At 42.0% G+C, this 17946-nt stretch overlaps 2 protein-coding genes and 1 pseudogene across 2 annotated transcripts; 2 read left to right on the forward strand and 1 right to left on the reverse strand.

The window, feature by feature from the left end:
* The first annotated feature begins 10754 nt into the window (after positions 1-10754).
* LOC147416903 (heat shock 70 kDa protein 4 pseudogene) lies at positions 10755-11859 on the forward strand (annotated as a pseudogene).
* On the forward strand, positions 10777-11031 carry LOC147416904 (heat shock cognate 70 kDa protein 2-like). The gene has a single exon (XM_086507971.1). It carries the CDS (start codon positions 10777-10779, stop codon positions 11029-11031), a length of 255 nt encoding a protein of 84 aa, XP_086364097.1.
* Positions 11860-12000: 141 nt separating the features above from the next.
* Positions 12001-16655, reverse strand: LOC147416905 (pentatricopeptide repeat-containing protein At2g03380, mitochondrial-like). The gene has a single exon (XM_086507970.1). The coding sequence runs from the start codon at positions 16397-16399 to the stop codon at positions 13685-13687; it is 2715 nt and encodes a 904-aa protein (XP_086364096.1). The 5' UTR covers positions 16400-16655; the 3' UTR covers positions 12001-13684.
* Between the last annotated feature and the right edge of the window lie 1291 nt (positions 16656-17946).

Raw genomic sequence — 17946 nt, forward strand, 5'->3', positions numbered from 1 at the left:
TTGAATGACAACATATTGTTGTCTTGCTCTTGGGTTATCAATTGCAGCATGTAGAGTTGCTCTTTCCTTTTGTTCTTCTCCCAATGTTGGTTCTCTTATGAAAGCATTGACTCTGGCAGCCATTCCACGCCCTCGACCTCATCCTCCATTTCTTCCTCCACGATTTATTATTTGTCCTCGTCCTCTAGCTCGAGTAGGTGTATTTGTTGCGGAGACTCGCCTAGGACAAACATTCCTGAAATGTCCTAGCTCGTTGCTCAACTCGCGCTCAATTAGGGCTCCTTCCCCTTTGAAAGAGGGAAGTTTAGCTTGCTTGAGAAGTAGCTTTTTCTCTTGAAGAGATGTGTACACCGCACTCTGTGCCATATAGATTAAGTGAAACTTTATTGGATACTCTAACTTTAATCCACTTTAAGGCAAGACTTGATCAGTCAATAATACAAACAAAAGATAATATTATCCAAACTTTATTTATATACACATTATTTGCTACCAAGGTTGGTAGTCTTTAGGTACAAGGATTGTAATGTCTCTATATTTTGAGTTTAGTGACTACAAAAGGATAGGCTAAAGGATCAAAATAATAAGTTTCTTTTGACCCTTGAAAGCTACGAGATACACATATGGGTCGAATCCTACCACCATGGATAACTTTTGTAACTTGGTTATAGACCCATTGAGTCTGAGATATCTTTTCTCCTCTCAAGGTAATGGTAGCATCCGGATTCTTAGTACCAATGAAAAGATACACTTCGATGACTTTTAACTCCTCTTCCCATCGAAGTTTCTTAAGGTTGGTATCCATGCACCATATCTTGTCAGCATCGATGGTATAGATTCCTCCAGATGGACTCCAGTTGATGCCCCATCCTCTATGCACCCTTGGAATAGATGGTGCAAACACCCTATCCAAAATCATCATCACCCTTTTACGAAACTGATAATTTGGTGATTGGCATGCATTTTCAAACATGATGGTGAATATCTGGAATTTCTGGTAGGCTGAATGAACATTTTCCTGTACCAGGAAAGTTCAGTCTTCAATACCATATAAAAATTCAAATCAATTTTTCTAGGTTCTTCTATTATTTCAAACATTCGCATCCTTCAATATCCAAACATCAATCTAAAAATCTCCCCAAGCTTTAACCTAGGCTCTGATACCAGTGTGAGGTCCCTGCCCCTTTTTGAGAGGAGCGGAGTACCTTTGATAGGTATATATCCAATGATTTAAACGACTATTACTTACTCTGTTGGGCTAATGCGTGCGCGCGCTACCTCTGCCACTCTCGAGGGTGTCATTTTCGTGGTCTTCTCGCCCCAACCAGTAAATGAAATACATTTTTGGAAGAAATCGCTGCCATTTTCTGGATTTGCAATGGTGGCTATCTCTAGCCCTTTGCGCGTAAAGTATTGCTCCGTTTGAGAAAGCGCTAGATTGATGCTTTCCTCGTTAGCGTCAGGTGCCAACTCGTAGTCAAAACTCCCTTTTGATGGAAGCCCTTCCGTTTTACTACTAAACATATGATCGAACTCTTCCTATTATTTTCAAAAGACTCAATCAAAATACAATTAATAAAAGTTCGTAATCAAAACATATTCTCATATACAATTGGTTTGAAGTATACCTTCCAAAGTAGTTGCGCAAGGACAGCCATTGGCAATTTTAGCCACTTAGATTTATTTGGACCTCTAAAATTCAAAGCCCTTTCAGTTGCCAAACGCGCTCTTTCGGGGAATTTTTGCAGAAGTGATGTAGGGTCCGTCAACCCTAGCTTTCTCATCATGAAAATATCATGAGCAGTCGTATGAGGCACTGAAACGCTCGTGGCCCTGTTTAACAATAGATTGTAATTTATATAGTTTACAAGTAAGATGCATTTAAATTAGCAAAAAAACAAAGGGCTCATCTATTGATCATACCCAAAACCAATAGAAACTCCGCTGCCTCATGTGGCTGAAAGTCAACTAGAACGCACTCCACCTTTGGCGCTTTTTCAATTGGAATGTCATTCTTGTTCATCCACCGCATCCATGCCTCCAATCGGTGATTACCATCCCAAACCACAAAGTACCTCTCGACCATGTGACTAAGCTCCGGGATTTGGCGAAGCTCTTCATCCAAATCATATGACATTACAAGATCCCTCGCAGCGTGATCACGGCGAGTAAATTGTTTGTGATCCTCCCCAGGAATTCGTTCACTAACAATAAATCTTGCCATCGTTGGTTGGTAGCTTTTGTTTGCAATAGACATTTGCAAATCGGTCACATGGTCATCATGCGTGCGGATGGCGGGGTTTGAGAGAAGTCGACAAAGAGGCAATCATGGAAGTTTCCCATCGTATGGTACTCTGTGAGAATCCACCCAACCCAAAGAAATGTGTTTGTCGACAACATTTCCAAACACTTCATCTTTGACATTCTCAATAGCGGTACCTGTTTCCACAAGATGACTGGGTCCAGCGCTTGATTGTGATGTCCCAGCCTCCAGTTACAATGGATACAATACGATCCAAAGAACTGAATGCCTAAGATTGTTGGGTATCCTGTGTGCCTAACGGAGGTACTTCTTGTGAGGTAGTAACATCCACCTCATCAATTGCACCAGTATTTTTTGTTTGGTTTCTTGTTCTCATGGTTGCAAGAAAGAAGAATAATGTATAAGAAATAGATATAGGATGATTTATGAGAATTTGTAGGTTGGAAGTTTGAGATGTGAACTTGAGAGAGAGAGAGAGAGAGAGAGAGAGAGAGAGAGAGAGACAGAGAGATCTGTGTAGCACAAGAGAATAGAGAAGAAGAAAAATGAAGAAGAGAAGTTCACTTTATAAAGCTTTTAATTTTTTATTAATTTTAATTTTAATTAAATTTTTTTTATGACTGTGTGTGTGAGAGAAAGGAATGTGTCTGTGTGTGTGTGTTTTGCCATGTCCGCGCGTGTGTGCGTGTGCTTTTGTGTGTACGTGCAGCGTGTGTGTGTATGTGTATGTGCAGCGTGTGTGCAGCGTGTGCGCATGCGCGTGCGCGTGCACGTGTGTGTGTGCGTGCGTGTGTGTGTGCAGCGTGTGTGTGTGCGTGTGTGTGTGCGTGCAGCGTGTGTATGTGCGCATGCACATGCGTGTGTATGTGTGTGTCTGCGCGCACACACACGCTGCACGCAGGCGCATGTGTGTGTGTGCCACACACACACACGCTGCACTGAGGTATGTGTGTGTGGTGCACACACGCACGCCAGCATGTGTGTGTGTACACACACACGCGCTCGTGTGTGTGTGTGCGCGTTTAAGTTGGTGTGTGTGTTCACACACACACACGCTTTTTGTGTGTGTGTGTGTGTGTGGACACACAGACGTGGCTAGCCACGTGGACACGCAACGCAGGTGGCCGTTGCGTGTCCACGTGGTCTGGCCACGTGTACCATCGCCAACCGACGGTACACGTGGCTCGCCACGTGGTCACCCGCACTGCCACGGAGGCAGTAACGTGGCCACGGTTTGGGGGGTGGCCATGGGCGAGTCCGCTCCTCCCCCTCCCCCCCTCATCCCGCCCCCGCCACCGCTCCTGCGCCCACGGGCCCCCCCCCAACCCAACCTACGGCCCCGCCCCCGCCCCCGCCTCCGCTCCTGCGCCCACGCCCCCCCCCCCCCCCCCCCCAAACCCAACCTACGGCCTCTGTTCACCCCCGTCTCATCCCGCCCCCTCAAGTTTTCCAACCAGTAGATGGATTTCATAGATAAAGCTGCCTAACCTTGTCTGGCATACCTAATTAAAATTGGGCTCAAAATTGGGGACGCCTACTACAGAGAATCATTTTCTCAAATTTCGTAGAGATAAAACAAAGCTTACACTGCATACTCAATCAAGAGGACATTCACATTGGCAACGGTTAACATGACTTCAACAAACTTTTTTGGGTGGGTTGTAACTCTACTGATTTTGGTGAAATTACGAACCCTTCTCTTCTACGCCTACCTCTTTCTAGGCAAATGCAACAACAACAGGACCATCTTGCGTTAGTGCCTTGCTTTCGTCCACGCAAAACGCTCCAGCCCGTGATCACACACATAGTCACAAACAAATATTTTGTAATTTTTTTTAAAAAAAATTCATTTTTTTAATATTAATATTTTAATTTAATAAAATAATATTAATTTTAAATTTATAATGGCTACTTATTAGACGTGAGTATATAATCAATTTGTTTTAGCTTATACAATGTGATCTTGTGCTTAATTATTTTCTTAGCATATTATTATGGCTTGCTCTTTATATTTCTTGGGTAAAGAGTTTTCTTATCCTTTTTACAATGGTAAATTCATAATATCTGAATCATTTCTTTTAGAATTAATTTCTCCAATGCAATTTACAACTTTCGATACTGTTATCGAAGTAGGTGATATTGAAATGAATTTGCCTCTTGAGAGGACTCTCAACAATTTGGGTGAATTCATCTATGTATTGGATAAGCAGCTTTCACGTAAATACAAAGTCAACGTATCTCATCAAACACAGTATACCGGCTCACCTAGCATGATTCCTATTTCCATTGTGGATAGTCCGTCAAAGATGCAATTCGGTCCGAAGGAGTTAATAGATCTATGTACCCCCCCTCGAGTTTTGCCCTTAAACAGCTTCAAAAGGAGTACAAGACAAAAGCTCTTACAGGCCGAGAAGAAGGGCACATTGACAAAGTTGTTAATGCAAATCAAAGTAGTGGAACAAGTTACAGAGATTCCAAGGTCTTACAATGGCGATCTCGTTCTAGAATTTCCACCTACCATGGGAAAGTTGCACCATATGGATGCGATGGAGCATAAGTACGATTCTCATTTGTGGTCGAAGCCTACTACATCCAATATTGTATTTGCAGGTGTAGTGCGTCTTAGTCATTGCATAGGATCTCTCAAGTGCATGAATGAGCAATGTGTCCGCTTGGTTAATTACCATATTCCCAATACAAGTCATTTCAACGGGTACATACAAAAAGCAACTAGACCTGGGGAATATTGTAAGATTGGAGATAAGAGCCTTACATGCCATTTTTGTAAGGCAATTGCTTTTTGTATTGCAACATGTGATTGTGTAGTATACTATGTCATGCCATCCGATGAGACTGCCACTAGAGTCATGATTCATCGTGGCACACATCGACACGATGTGCGCAGCGGCACATCCAAAACACTAACGGACAACACCAAGCTGATGGTGCAAAGGATTTTGACTGTTGACTCACATGCAGGAGCCAGGAAGGTTCAAATGTGTGTGGCAAAAGAAATTATAAGTACACCACTTCTTCGCAACAACACCAACGAAGGTATTTTAGGCGAGCAACAGCAATTTGCAATCGCTGAGGAGTTGGGCCCGTTGGTGCAAGATAACTGGTATGAGCATTTCGTAGATTCTTATTTCGATGCAAAACTCTATGCTAAATTATTTTTTAATCTAAACACTTTCAACATTGGCAGGTTTCGGAGGTCAGTATCTATTTTACGTAGAGGGGTTGATAAAGAATCTTTTAGCATTGATGCACTCCTAAAACTGAAGCGAGAGTGCACATATGAGTTTTTCCATGGAAGCCGGTTTCCTGGTCAAGGTATGGAGGGGGAGAATGTTATGTCTTCAAAATGTCCACAATTGGTCTGGCATCCGGTGTGGACCTAGTCAACCGAATGAGACAAGACCGGGATGGTGATCTTCGACGTGTGTGGATCCAATTTGATCACACCAGACGTGTTAACGATTGGGTGACTATGGCCTGTCATGTCTATGATCCAAGGTACATGGCCTATCTTAAGAGCTTTGTGGCTTTCCATTTACTCTCTCTAAAACAATTTGTTTGCAGCATGCAGGACCTTTTGACTATTGCAACTTGTGAAATGAAACAGGAAGACATGGAAACGCAATGTTTGTTTTGGGAGTGCCTTAATGATGTAATGATATCATGTGGGTGTGACAAAGCAAATTTATTTGGCTACATAGCTGATGAAGCTCAAGCAAATTGGAATGCAGTTCGAATTGTTTTCAATGGTGGTGACAAGACCAATACAATGAGGGGCCGAGAGCGTTCTTGTCTTTTCCATTGGAAGCAAAGCTTGAATCAACACACAATGAAGTATGTGGTGCAAGCTTCTCAACACACACACAAAGAAATGTGTGAGAAGTGGAGGCAAGCACCAACAAAAGAGGCTGCAGCAGCAGAGCAGAGGCTCGTCTGATACGCCAATGGTGGCGTAACGGTCATTGCATAGACCGTAACATTCCATCAATGAGGCAATGTGGTCCATACGTCGAACTCCACAAGGTAGTAGGGTCACATGTAGCGGCACACCAAGAGGCGGACGCAGGTGTGGATGCAATATAGCAGGTTCTAGCCTTGGTATACCAGCCCCATCGTTTGCCCATCGTTTGAAGGATATCGAAAACATCCAAATGGTGTAGTGCGTCAATGGTTTTGGTTTTGTCCGGATCATGTCTTGCATTGTCATATAGTAGACCAGAACATTGAGCCGCAGCCTCTTCATCCACCACACACTTGGCCCGTGCATGTGGGCACCAACCTATCGGAGGATGAGGTGCAAATATTGCATGAAGGGGGGTATCAAGTGGAGCTAAGCAAAGAAGGAGTATGTAATGTAACGCCAGCTGCTCAAGATCAAAATATGACAAACTCTCCTTTCAAGTCAAAAGATGCATCCACTCCTGAAGGCAGTGCAAGAGCCACAGTGCGAGATGGTCTACGTGTACGGTATCGGACTTCCATTTCCGAGGATGCTGCTCGCAAGATCAGTCTAGCACTAGCCCTAAGAGCGAAAGTCGTAGAAGAGATATGTGCAGCAGATGGTGTTAGTGAGGTCTTCAAACTAGAGACGAACAGTGAAGATGGTCATGTCAGGATGTACAAAGTTTGTATTAGCAACCAGCCATCGTGCACATGCCCAGACTTCATGGAACGGGTGTCAAAGCAAAAACCATATCTTTCATGTAAACATTTGTATTTTATTTATCTGCGTGTGCTAGGGCTAAGCCAAAATGAGAACATGTTTATCCATCAACCAATCCTGGAAGATGTTGATATCTTCAGGGCACTAAGTCGAAGCCGGACTTATCCAGGCATGGATGCATAGCATTTGACAATGCTCACTTCTTCTTAGTATGCTTTATCTGTACTACTTTCTAATTTTATCTCAGGATGGTCACATTGGGATACATTCATCTGCAACTTTTTTTCATGTTTAAGTACTGGTTGTTTATGTGTCAAATCGTGTATAAAATAATATAATTTTACCACAGTGGCTATAAATTGCCTTAACTTGAGTTATTTTTTGTAAAAGCGTCCACTAGCTTCCTAGCACACCTCTCCTTCTTTCACTATGTCCGACGATCTTGCGAGTAAAATAAAGTCTGCCTAGGATGCCATTCCAAATGGAGAGGCATTGTATGGAGCCGACTGGTTTCGTCAGGCTCTCAAGGCAACCATCAACATGTATCGCCTCTATCAATGCTGCAAGAAACTCAATATGCGGAGCTTAATCAATTTGAACGAGACGGGACAACTAGCTATCTCTTGCTGGAAGAAAATTGGGCTCATCACAGAGGAGGATGAGGAGGAAATGAGGCAGCAGCTAAGCAACGTGGTGAATCTAAATATGCCAATCGAAGGTAGCACATCAACTACTAAAACCGGGCCTTCCAACAGATGAACACTTCTTGTTTATGTAATGCAAGTTTAATAAAATGTAACCTTTTTTATTTTTAATGGGATTTCTTGTTTTAAGTACCCCTGTCTATATTGTTTTTGAAACAATTTGTCTAGCTTACATAAATATAGTTCTCTCTCTCTCTCTCTCTCTCTCTCTCTCTCTCTCTCTCTCTCTCTCTCTCTCTCTTTTGAGAGAGAGAGAGAGAGAGTCCACAAAGAGGAAGGGAGAATCTTTTTAGGAATCTGCTCACTTGATTCCTAAAACGCGCTCGCCGAAAACTGCTCGCCCAGAAATATCCCCCGCCGCCAAGGTTTGTCTCTTTTAAGATTTATGACTAATAAAAAAAAAATTCTAGTGTTGAAAAGTTACCCGACTCATCGGGTCCACCCGTCCATAGAATGATACCGTCGGGGTATCATTCTCCCACTTTCCACACCACACTCACCCTTCTTTTGTTATCTAATTACTACCACACTGTTTAAACATACATGTTCCTTTAATTAATTTATGATACTAGTTCGTTAAAACAGCCTTTCAAACAGTATTACAAACAATAGTCAAACAAAAAGTCGTCTAATTTTAAACCAACAACCTTTGGATTAGATTCACTCAAGAATCTCTACTGACGCTATTATGTCCGATCGATATATACATTATTTATAAAAATCCTTGTTCTCATGAGCATCCAATACAGCTCGACAAGTACTCGTTGTGCTAATCTGGACGTACTCCCACCATACCAACAACGGTGTCAATTTGAGCGTCATCCTCACACCACGGCAAAACAAAACTGCAGTATCCAGCTGGGCTAATCTGAGTGTACTCCCACCACAACATCAGCGGTGTCATCCTGGGCATCATCTCACGCATCGGCAACTGTCACATAATACCAGCGCTAATAAGTAGAGAGACTTGAGATAAACCATACCGAAGGTTTTGAACAAACATTCTTTCCTATAGCAACGAGTTTAACCAGACAATCTTTCCTACTTGTCAAACATATGAAGAGTTTCTTGGGGTTAAGCCCCATAGTTTCGGTCTGTGTTTTCTTTTCATAAGGTAAATAATATATTCCTATGGTTTCGCATATGCAATGATGCATAACTTGAAACTACAATACTAACCTATACCATAGCTCCGATTGGTCCGATTGGTGGAGACATAGCATGTTCCGCAGGGGTTCCACCGTTACTTGTATCAGCTTCATGATCATTAGCGCCTTGGGTTCGAGCACGCTTTGAAGCCATTTTTTTGTACTACACTTATGTTATACACTTAGAACTTTAAATTGGTCAATTTCCCTAGTAATCTCTTATTTCCAAAGAGAGTCTGTAATTTGAATCCTCGCCAACTCGGATTCACACTTATTGTTGTTTTTCTACATCTAATTTCTATACATCAAATATTTGCTAATTGTAATTAATCAAAAATTAAGTGTGTAAACTAATTTAATTGTTTTTCTACATCTAATTTTTATACATCAAATATTTGCTAATTGTAATTAATCAAAAATTAAGTGTGTAAACTATGAGTGAAAGTTTAAGAATGCATTACTTTTATGCTTCACATTTCTAATCCAATTCTAACTTCAATTTCTATACTTCAACTAAATCAATTTTTAGTATTATTCAAAATTCTACTTAATCTAATTGACAATAAAATTGGTAAATGAGAATTTCATCATATATAATAAGAATATGATGAGTTCTCTTATGTATTAACTTTTAATTAACTATGCATTAGTTAATAGTGAAGATGTACTAACTAGAGAGAGTAGGTATACTTAGAGAGATTAGAGTAAGAGAAAACATATACACACATCTTTTCTAAAGTTAATTGAATCTTACTAATCCATTAGAAAGATTAGAGTAAAAGAGAACACACACACATCCTTTTCTAAAGCTAATTGAATCTTACTAATCTATTAGAGAGATTAGAGAAAGAGATAGCACACATTATCATTTCTAAAGTTAATTGAATGTTTAATTAATACGCACCTTATTAGTCCACTAGAGTTTTTGCTCTCTTAGTGGTTTGTGAACGTCTTCTCTCTAAAAGAAGTGTCAGCACTTCGTGAGCGCTATAGAGGCAATCTCTATGTTTAAAGTGTGAACATGGATGCTCTATTTATAGCAGAAAAGAAAACGTTCAACTTTTTTTTTTCAAAAAAAATAAAAAAATTTCTTTTTTTTTCTCAAAAATCATACCCGCGTTTTTGGTACCCTTGTGGTACCCATCAGTTTTACCACTTTGTCATTATCATCAAAAGATAAAGCCACACAACCCCCCCTCATTATGATTAGTCAAGACTAGCCTCTCCTTTTCATGTGACAGTGTGTCTCACTTTGTCCCCTCCTATGTGAGTTCAGGTGAGTCCATGTGTCTTCATTTGTCATCCCTGTGTATTGTTTTATTTTTATAATTATTTTATTTATTTTTTTAATGATAATTTACTTTATTTTTTTTTTTAATGATAATTTATTTTACATTTTTAAGTTAAACTTTACAGTTTTATATTAACTTTACAGTAGTAAAAAAAAATTCTGCAATCAGTAACTAAGTTTTACAATAAGTTAATTAGAGATTCATATAGCTAAACATGTTAGAATTTTGTAGCGTAAATTTTAAATTCTAGGTTTTTTCAGCCTACGATTCATAATTTGAACTTGAATATCTTAAATAATGAGTGATGGTTAAAAAAAATTCAAATGCATAATAGAACTTTTGTGAAATTTGAAAGTAGAGACCTTACAGATGTCTCTCTTCTTACAATTGAAGAAGGTATTTTTGAGGTGAAGGCCACCATGGGAGACACTCATCTGGGAGGCGAGGACTTTGACATCGCATAGTCAACCACTTTGTGCAGGACTTTAAGAGGAAGTACAAGAAGGATATAACAGGCAATGCCAGGCCCTGCGTAGGCTGAGGACAGCGTGTGAGAGGGCAAAGAGGGCATTGTCATCCGCCACTCACACAACTATTGAAATCGACTCCCTCTATGAAGGTATAGACTTCTACTCCACCATCAGACTTCTACTCCACCATCACAAGAGCCAAATTTGAGGAGCTGAATATGGATCTGTTCAGAAAGTGCATGGAGCTTGTGGAGAAGTGTTTGAGAGATGCAAAAATGGATAAGAGCGCAGTTCATGACGTTGTTTTGGTGGGCGGCTCTACAAGGATTCCAAAAGTGCAACAGCTTTTGCAAGATTTCTTCAATGGCAAGGAGCTATGCCAGAGCATCAATCCTGATGAAGCTGTTGCATATGGTGCGGCAGTACAGGCTGCAATTCTGAGCGGAGAAGGTGCAAGATTTGCTCCTTGTTGATAAACGCCGTTGTCCCTTGGCTTGGAAACAGCTGGAGGGGTAATGACCGTGTTGATTCCTCGCAACACTACCAAACCTACCAAAAAGGAGCAGGTGTTCTCAACGTACATAGATAACCAGCCAGGCGTGCTTATACAAGTGTATGAGGGCGAGCGAACCAGACGGGACAACAATCTATTGGGGACTTTTGAGCTCTCTGGAATTCCTCCAGCACCTACGGGTGTGCCTCAAATAACTGTGTGCTTCGACATCGATGCGAATGGCATCTTGAACGTGTCAGCTGAAGACAAGACGACTGGTCGCAAGAACAAGATCACCATCACCAACGACAAGGGCAGGTTAAGCAAAGAGGACATCGAGAAGATGTTGCAAGATGCAGAGAAATATAGAGCTGAAGATGAGGAGGTGAAGAAGAGGGCCGAAGCGAAGAATGCATTGGAGAATTATGCCTATAACATGAGGAACACCATCCGGGACGAGAAGACAGCTGGCAAGTTGGATGCCGCAGATAAGAAGAAGATTGAGGATGCTGTGGATGCGGCTATACAGTGGCTGGATCATAACCAACTTGCCGAAGCTGAGGAGTTTGACGATAGGATGAAGGACTTGGAAAATGTGTGCAATCCAATTGTTGCTCGCATGTATCAGGGTGGTGTAGGTGGTGGTGCTCCTCCTCCTCCTGGTGCCTATGGTGCAGCAAGTGAAGGTGCAGCTTCAGGGGCTGGTGCTGGGCCGAAGATTGAGGAAGTGGATTAAGTATCTCCCTCCATTCTTGCTCGTGTAAATTTGCACATTTGACTTCGTGTTTTCACTCCATGCCATAGCTTAAGGTTTACACCGTTGTATATGTGTCATTTTGGTCTTGAACCTTACGAGTAAAAACGCAATTGCTAGCTTCAAACCTTTTGCAAACTTTCTCCATGTCATGCCACAGATCATTGTGGTATTGAGCCCTTCACAAATGAGAAGTAAGCGTTGCTAACTTCAAACTTTTCGCAAACTTCATGATATTGTTCCAACATAAATCTTAGAACATAGCTTCGACTGATTAGAATTTGCAGGCTCATTGAGCTGTAAGCTGCAGCATGTCGAGCTATCCGATGCAATTGACCTTTAATTGCTAATGATGTATTCTTTGCTCGTGCTCCGAAGGGTGCCGCATGATTGCACCAGCAAATTATATTTCAAGAGAGTCCTTGTGCTCACAATAAACCAACCTTGACTGTAGTTTTCACCAGCTTATATAACCTGGCTAGATAGCAAGAACACTAAATATCCTTCAAATATCTTGACACAAAAGATTGGAACCCCTTTATTGTGTCCATTTTGGACGGGGGTTCCTGTGCGAACTGGAGAGCTCTGGCTAAATTAGCAAGCCTTTCAAAGAATTGAATTATGGATGGAGATGCAATGGAGTAGAGCTTGAGTAACTTCTCACAGGGGACTTATATCTGCCGTGTCAAGCGCCTCAACTGAGGCTCAGCCCCCTTTGCCTCGTCGAAGGATGAAGCTGGTGCACTGCTCTAAGGAAAACAAATTCATGAAGAGATCATTGTATTGTACATTTTACATTTGAACATGATGATTTCAAAGTAATACAGCAAAGTCTCCGTTCTGGGACCTATCGGATTGAAACTCCCTTTTCAAAGTCCCGCAGTTCTCATTTTCTTCGTGCCGTTCCTTCGTGAAGTTTCGAGTGTTGCATACAAAATATAACAATAAAGAAGGCATTTCTAATCTATGCCACTGAAAAGAGCGAGCTGTTTCCATCTTAGATGGCTTTGCCGGTATTGTTCCATCTCCATGTGACTATATGACTACAGAGTATGTTCTAGGGTTATGACTTTGCTTTATCTTGAGGACCCTTCCCCTGTAGCCTACAGCCACCTATTTACAAAGTTCACATCCCTGCAAGAGATGTCATATGCACAGTTGGAGAGGAAGAAAAACAGATCCAATGCAAAGAAGGGCCTCCACATGACAAAGCAGAGGGCAGAAAGGCAACTCTATTTCTATACAGGTTGCCACAGGCATAACCTCTGAGTATGCAAGGGAAGACTCTTTAGATGCTGCTTTTAGGCCAACGCCAAAATATATACTACTCTGATCATGCTCTGATGATAATAAACCAATGTGTATACACTTGAATCTCAATGTAAAAGTATTCAGTACCCAAGCAGGGCTGTTATGTAATCCTCCGCAATAAAATCTGCAGTGATGTCAACTAACCTGGCTCACCTTTGTATAACCTATATTTGACTCAGCAACAAAATAATACAACAAAAATTTCATCCTAACCCCTTCGGAAATGTCTTGAATCTCACTCTGCAGAAACAAAAAATTGAGCTGTCAGAGGATACCACTCTTGCCACCTCCAATGCTTCTGCAAGTAGCAGGCCTGCCCCCTCAGATAGCTGCTTCTTCAAACAGCAATAGTTCTGAGAAGTTTGGCGATAAAGGGAAAGAATGACGACCAGTTTCAATCTATAATCCTCTATGAGCATCTCCATATGTGCAAGACCTCAGATAGCGTTCAACGTAAGAAAAGGCTTCAGCATGACAATATCCGCATTTGAGCTGCTCACTGGTGATCAACCATGCTATGACCAGCTCACCTCGATCTGTTTCACCTCAATTTTGAAGCCCCCCCTCTTCACCTTGGTTCCACAACCCCATCCAAGTTTGGCATGTATCCAACACTCTCAATCAACCTTGTCAACCTCTCAATCTTAATTGCGACATCACTTTCCGGCATGCAAGTTTCATCTCCCACAACTAACTCATGCACTTCATCCCCTATCTCAATACAAGCCTTCCCAGGTGTCTTCCAAGCATTTGCGAATTTCTTTAAGGACTGCATTTTGGACACGTTCTTCGACAAATTTGCATCAGAATAGATGTTTGACATAAACATGAATGCAGAGGGCAGATCATAGTCAAAGTTGGCAATTTGATCCAAGCAATGACTCCCAACCTCCGCATTATTAAATGTCTTACATGCCGTAAGCACAGACATCCAACCTGCAAGATCGGGTGAGCTTGGCATGGCCTTCAAAAGCTCTGTTGCTTCCTGCAATTGTCCATGCCTACCAAAAAGATCGATCATACAGTTGATGTTTTGCATGCTCAATACTGAACAATCTTCCTCCACTAAAGACTGAAAATACCGATGGCCTTCTTCGAGTTCGCCTAAATGGCTGCAGGCCGTGAGCATCATAGTGTGAATCCGCTCATCTGGTTTAAGCCCTTGGGATTGCATTTCATGAATGCAATCAAGTGCATCCTGCCATTTTTCATGCTGGGAATAACCAGCAATCAAGGCACACCACGTAAAAGAGTTTTTATCTAACAGAGAATCAAAAACTCGTCGAGCCTCGCCTAGCTTCCCACATGTGCCATACATGTCAAGAAGAGTGGTCCCAACAACCACATGACCTTCTATTCCCACTCTGAGGATCAAGTTATGTATAAGCTTGCCAGTTGTTATAGCGCCCATGCTGCCACATGCTTTCAAGACGCTTGAAAATGTTGACTCATCCGGATTTATTCCATTCTGCTTCATTTTTCCAAATAACTGCAGTGCAGAGGCACCCTGCCTATGCTGAGTATATCCTGCTATGAGTGCATTCCATGAAATTCTATCCAAGCAAACAACATCATCAAAAACCTTCTGTGCCTCCTCTAGGTTCTCACATGTTGAATACATGTCAACAAGGGCATTGCCGATGACAACGTCAGACTCTAACTTGTTCTTCACAATTTGTTCATGTATTGATCTTCCTTCTTCTAGTGCTTTAATGCTTGTACATGCCTTTAGAACCGACGAAAAAATGAAACTGCTTGGTTTAATCCCTTTCTTTTGCATTTTCTCGAACAACAGCAAGGCTGGACGTCCAAATCCGTTTTGTGAGTATCCTGAAATAATAGAACCCCACAGCACGACATCTTGATTCTTTAAAGTATCAAACACTCTAGAAGCTTCTTGAAGACTCCCACATTTGCAATACATATCAACAACAGCACTACTTACAACCATATCCAGATTTGCTGAGCTTCGGATGACCTGATCATACACCAGCTGACCTTGTGTTATACATTGCACGATACCACAGGCTTTTAAAACAACTGCATATGTTGCATTGTTGGGCCGTATGGTGCTCTTTTGCATCTTTTGGAAAACCTCAAGAGCAACATCTCCATGGCCATGCTGGGTGTAAGCTGCAATCAACGCACTCCACATCACTTCATCTTTCACAAATGCATAGGCAAACACATTGTGAGCCTCATTTAAATTCCCACAATTTGCATACATATCGATGAGAGTGCTCCCAATGGCTGCATCCTTAAGGTAACCATTCCTGATAACTTGGTCATGAAGAAATCTGCCTTGTTCTATGGCTGTAGAGCTTCCACATGCTTTCAAAGTGCACATAAACGTGACCTTATCTGGCTTGATGCCACTTCCAAGCATGTGTTCGTAGAGCTTCAGAGCAGCCTCTCCACGCCCGTGTTGTGCATATCCAGCAATCAATGCCCCCCAAGACACAATCGTTGGGTTTGAGATTGCATCAAACACGTTCTGAGCCTCTTCCAGACTCCCACTTCTCGCGTACATGTCCATAAGTGTACTTCCAACATGTATGTCAGAATGAAATCCCCTTCGAATGACTTCATCATGCATAAACCTGCCCTCTACAATAGCTGCTTCACTGCCACAAGCTTTCAAAATCGCCAAATATGTTACTTTATCTGGACTTTGACTCTCTTGATGCAGATTTTCAAAAAGTTTTAGAGCCAAAGAGCCATGCCCATAGAGTGTGTAACCAGTGATCAATGCCCCAAACGAGACTACATCACGTGTGCAAAGCATGTCAAACACTTTCTGAGCTTCATCTAAAGAACCCAACTTTGCATACACGTCAATTAAGGTGTTACACACATTTTTATCTGAATCATAACCAGTTCGAATAGTCTCTTCATGAAGGATCCTACCTAGCACCACACCTTTGCCATTAACAACACAACCTTTCAAAATCGTGAGAAAAACACACCGATTTGGTTCAGTGCCCTCCTGGCGCATGCAATGATACAATTTGACTGCTATTTCTTGCTGCTTCAAAGCAACATGGGCAGAAATGATAGCTTCCCATGAGAAAACACTAGGATCACTAATGTTGCAGAAGACTAAATTTGCCTCAAACAAGTTTTCGGTGGCTGCAAACAGTCTGACAAGGTGATCATTTACAATGTTAATCTCGTTAAACTTGTCATTGATGATGAGTGAGTGTAAGGGCCTGCCAGCTACAAGATCTTTTTTTTTAATGCACTCTTGCAGAAGGGAGCAAATGCTGTCTTTTGAAGAGGGCATCAAGAGTTATGGGCACGTCCCGGTATACCGCGTGTGCTTCTTCTTCTTCTTCTTCTTCTTCTTCATGCGGGTCAAAGTTCGTAAGAGCAACACCTCGTCGGGAAAGGAAACACGGAAGCTCCATAAAGGCATGCGCATGGCTCCTGTGCGCAGGAGTGCTGTATACTTCCCGACGGACGCATGTCTCGGCAATGGGTGCCAAGCTCTCACACAAATTTACAGGCCAAATGTAGTGACCCCCAGGACCTACGAAAAGGCCAAGTAAATTATGGGGTAGGGACTGGTCGTGAGCTGATCATCTATATGTATTCTATAAGAGCAGAACGAGTGCTCTTTACATGTGTCAAAAACTACGAGATGAAGGCTAAAGTCCAAAACGAGAGAATCTTGATAGAGAGAGAGAGAGAGAGGCCTTTGAAGGCAACCGGCCGTACTAGTTCCCAATAATGTGTGCGATCCATGGCAACCGGCGAGAGCCGGGAGCCATGTTGGCAGCACATATTATGGGAATGGTCACCTCAGAACCATTCCCTCCCATTATAGTCGGGAGGAGGAGGGCCAAGGAAGGTGACAGTCTGTGCAGTCTGCAATTTTTCTGCTAGCTGATGTGACACTCTCTGGCGTGTTGCAGTTTGTATTTGACAGTCGGAGCAGCCAGGAAATTATAGCCTCAGAAATTACAGCCGCTAATGTGGCAGACAAGGAGCGCACGAACCTCTAGGAGATTCCGACAACTGATGTGTCAAGCGCTAGCAGCATTCGGATTGCTGATGTGTCGCCATTTGTGTTCGGTCTGTTTTATTCCTTGGCGTTAGCTGAGTTGGCAACCATCTGGCGGCTGCAGTGCCTCATTCCGCATAGGAAGGGCCAAGGGATGAAGGGATGAGATCCACTGCCCCCCCCCCCCCCCGCCCCCCCGCCCTGACTGTGATGGGTTGGTTAGCTTAATGGCATTAATTAGTTCCTAATGTGAATGGCTTAATTGTTAATGGAGCCCATATGCACTCTAGTGTAGAGCTCTAGAGATAGTATCAGCAATTCATGGAATGGTCAGACCAATAGTGTTAATTAATTGCTAATGGAGCCCATATGTAGACTAGTGTAGAACTTTGGACATACTATCTACTATTTTCAATTGTTCAAAACCATGCGAGTTGAGTTCAACTTTTAAGTCAATGTACTTTAAGTCATGCATGAGGTCGTCATGACTTCTAGAGGCATATAAACTAGATCAATGATTGAGGTTATGGAAGTACTTGTAGTACTTGCAACTATACAAGTACTACAACCACAAATCGTGAGGAGATGACATGTTATGGTTTTTCCCAGCAGATCGTAGGGACTTCATGGAACCCATCTATGATGTTGATGCAGACTTGCTGGTATTTAAGTAAGATGATAGGGGAGGTGTTGTGCTACCGTTGTAACGAGTTCGAGTAGTTTCTTGTCAAGGTTTGTATGCATATCGACCAAAGAGTGACTATCTAAGTTTTGTGATAATTACTATTATGTAGATATATTTAACTAAACCAAAAAGATTGTATCCT

The sequence above is a fragment of the Adiantum capillus-veneris genome, unplaced genomic scaffold, assembly GCF_014529385.1.
Source record: "Adiantum capillus-veneris isolate H3 unplaced genomic scaffold, ASM1452938v2 Hic_scaffold_382, whole genome shotgun sequence".
Classification (NCBI taxonomy): Eukaryota; Viridiplantae; Streptophyta; class Polypodiopsida; order Polypodiales; family Pteridaceae; genus Adiantum; species Adiantum capillus-veneris.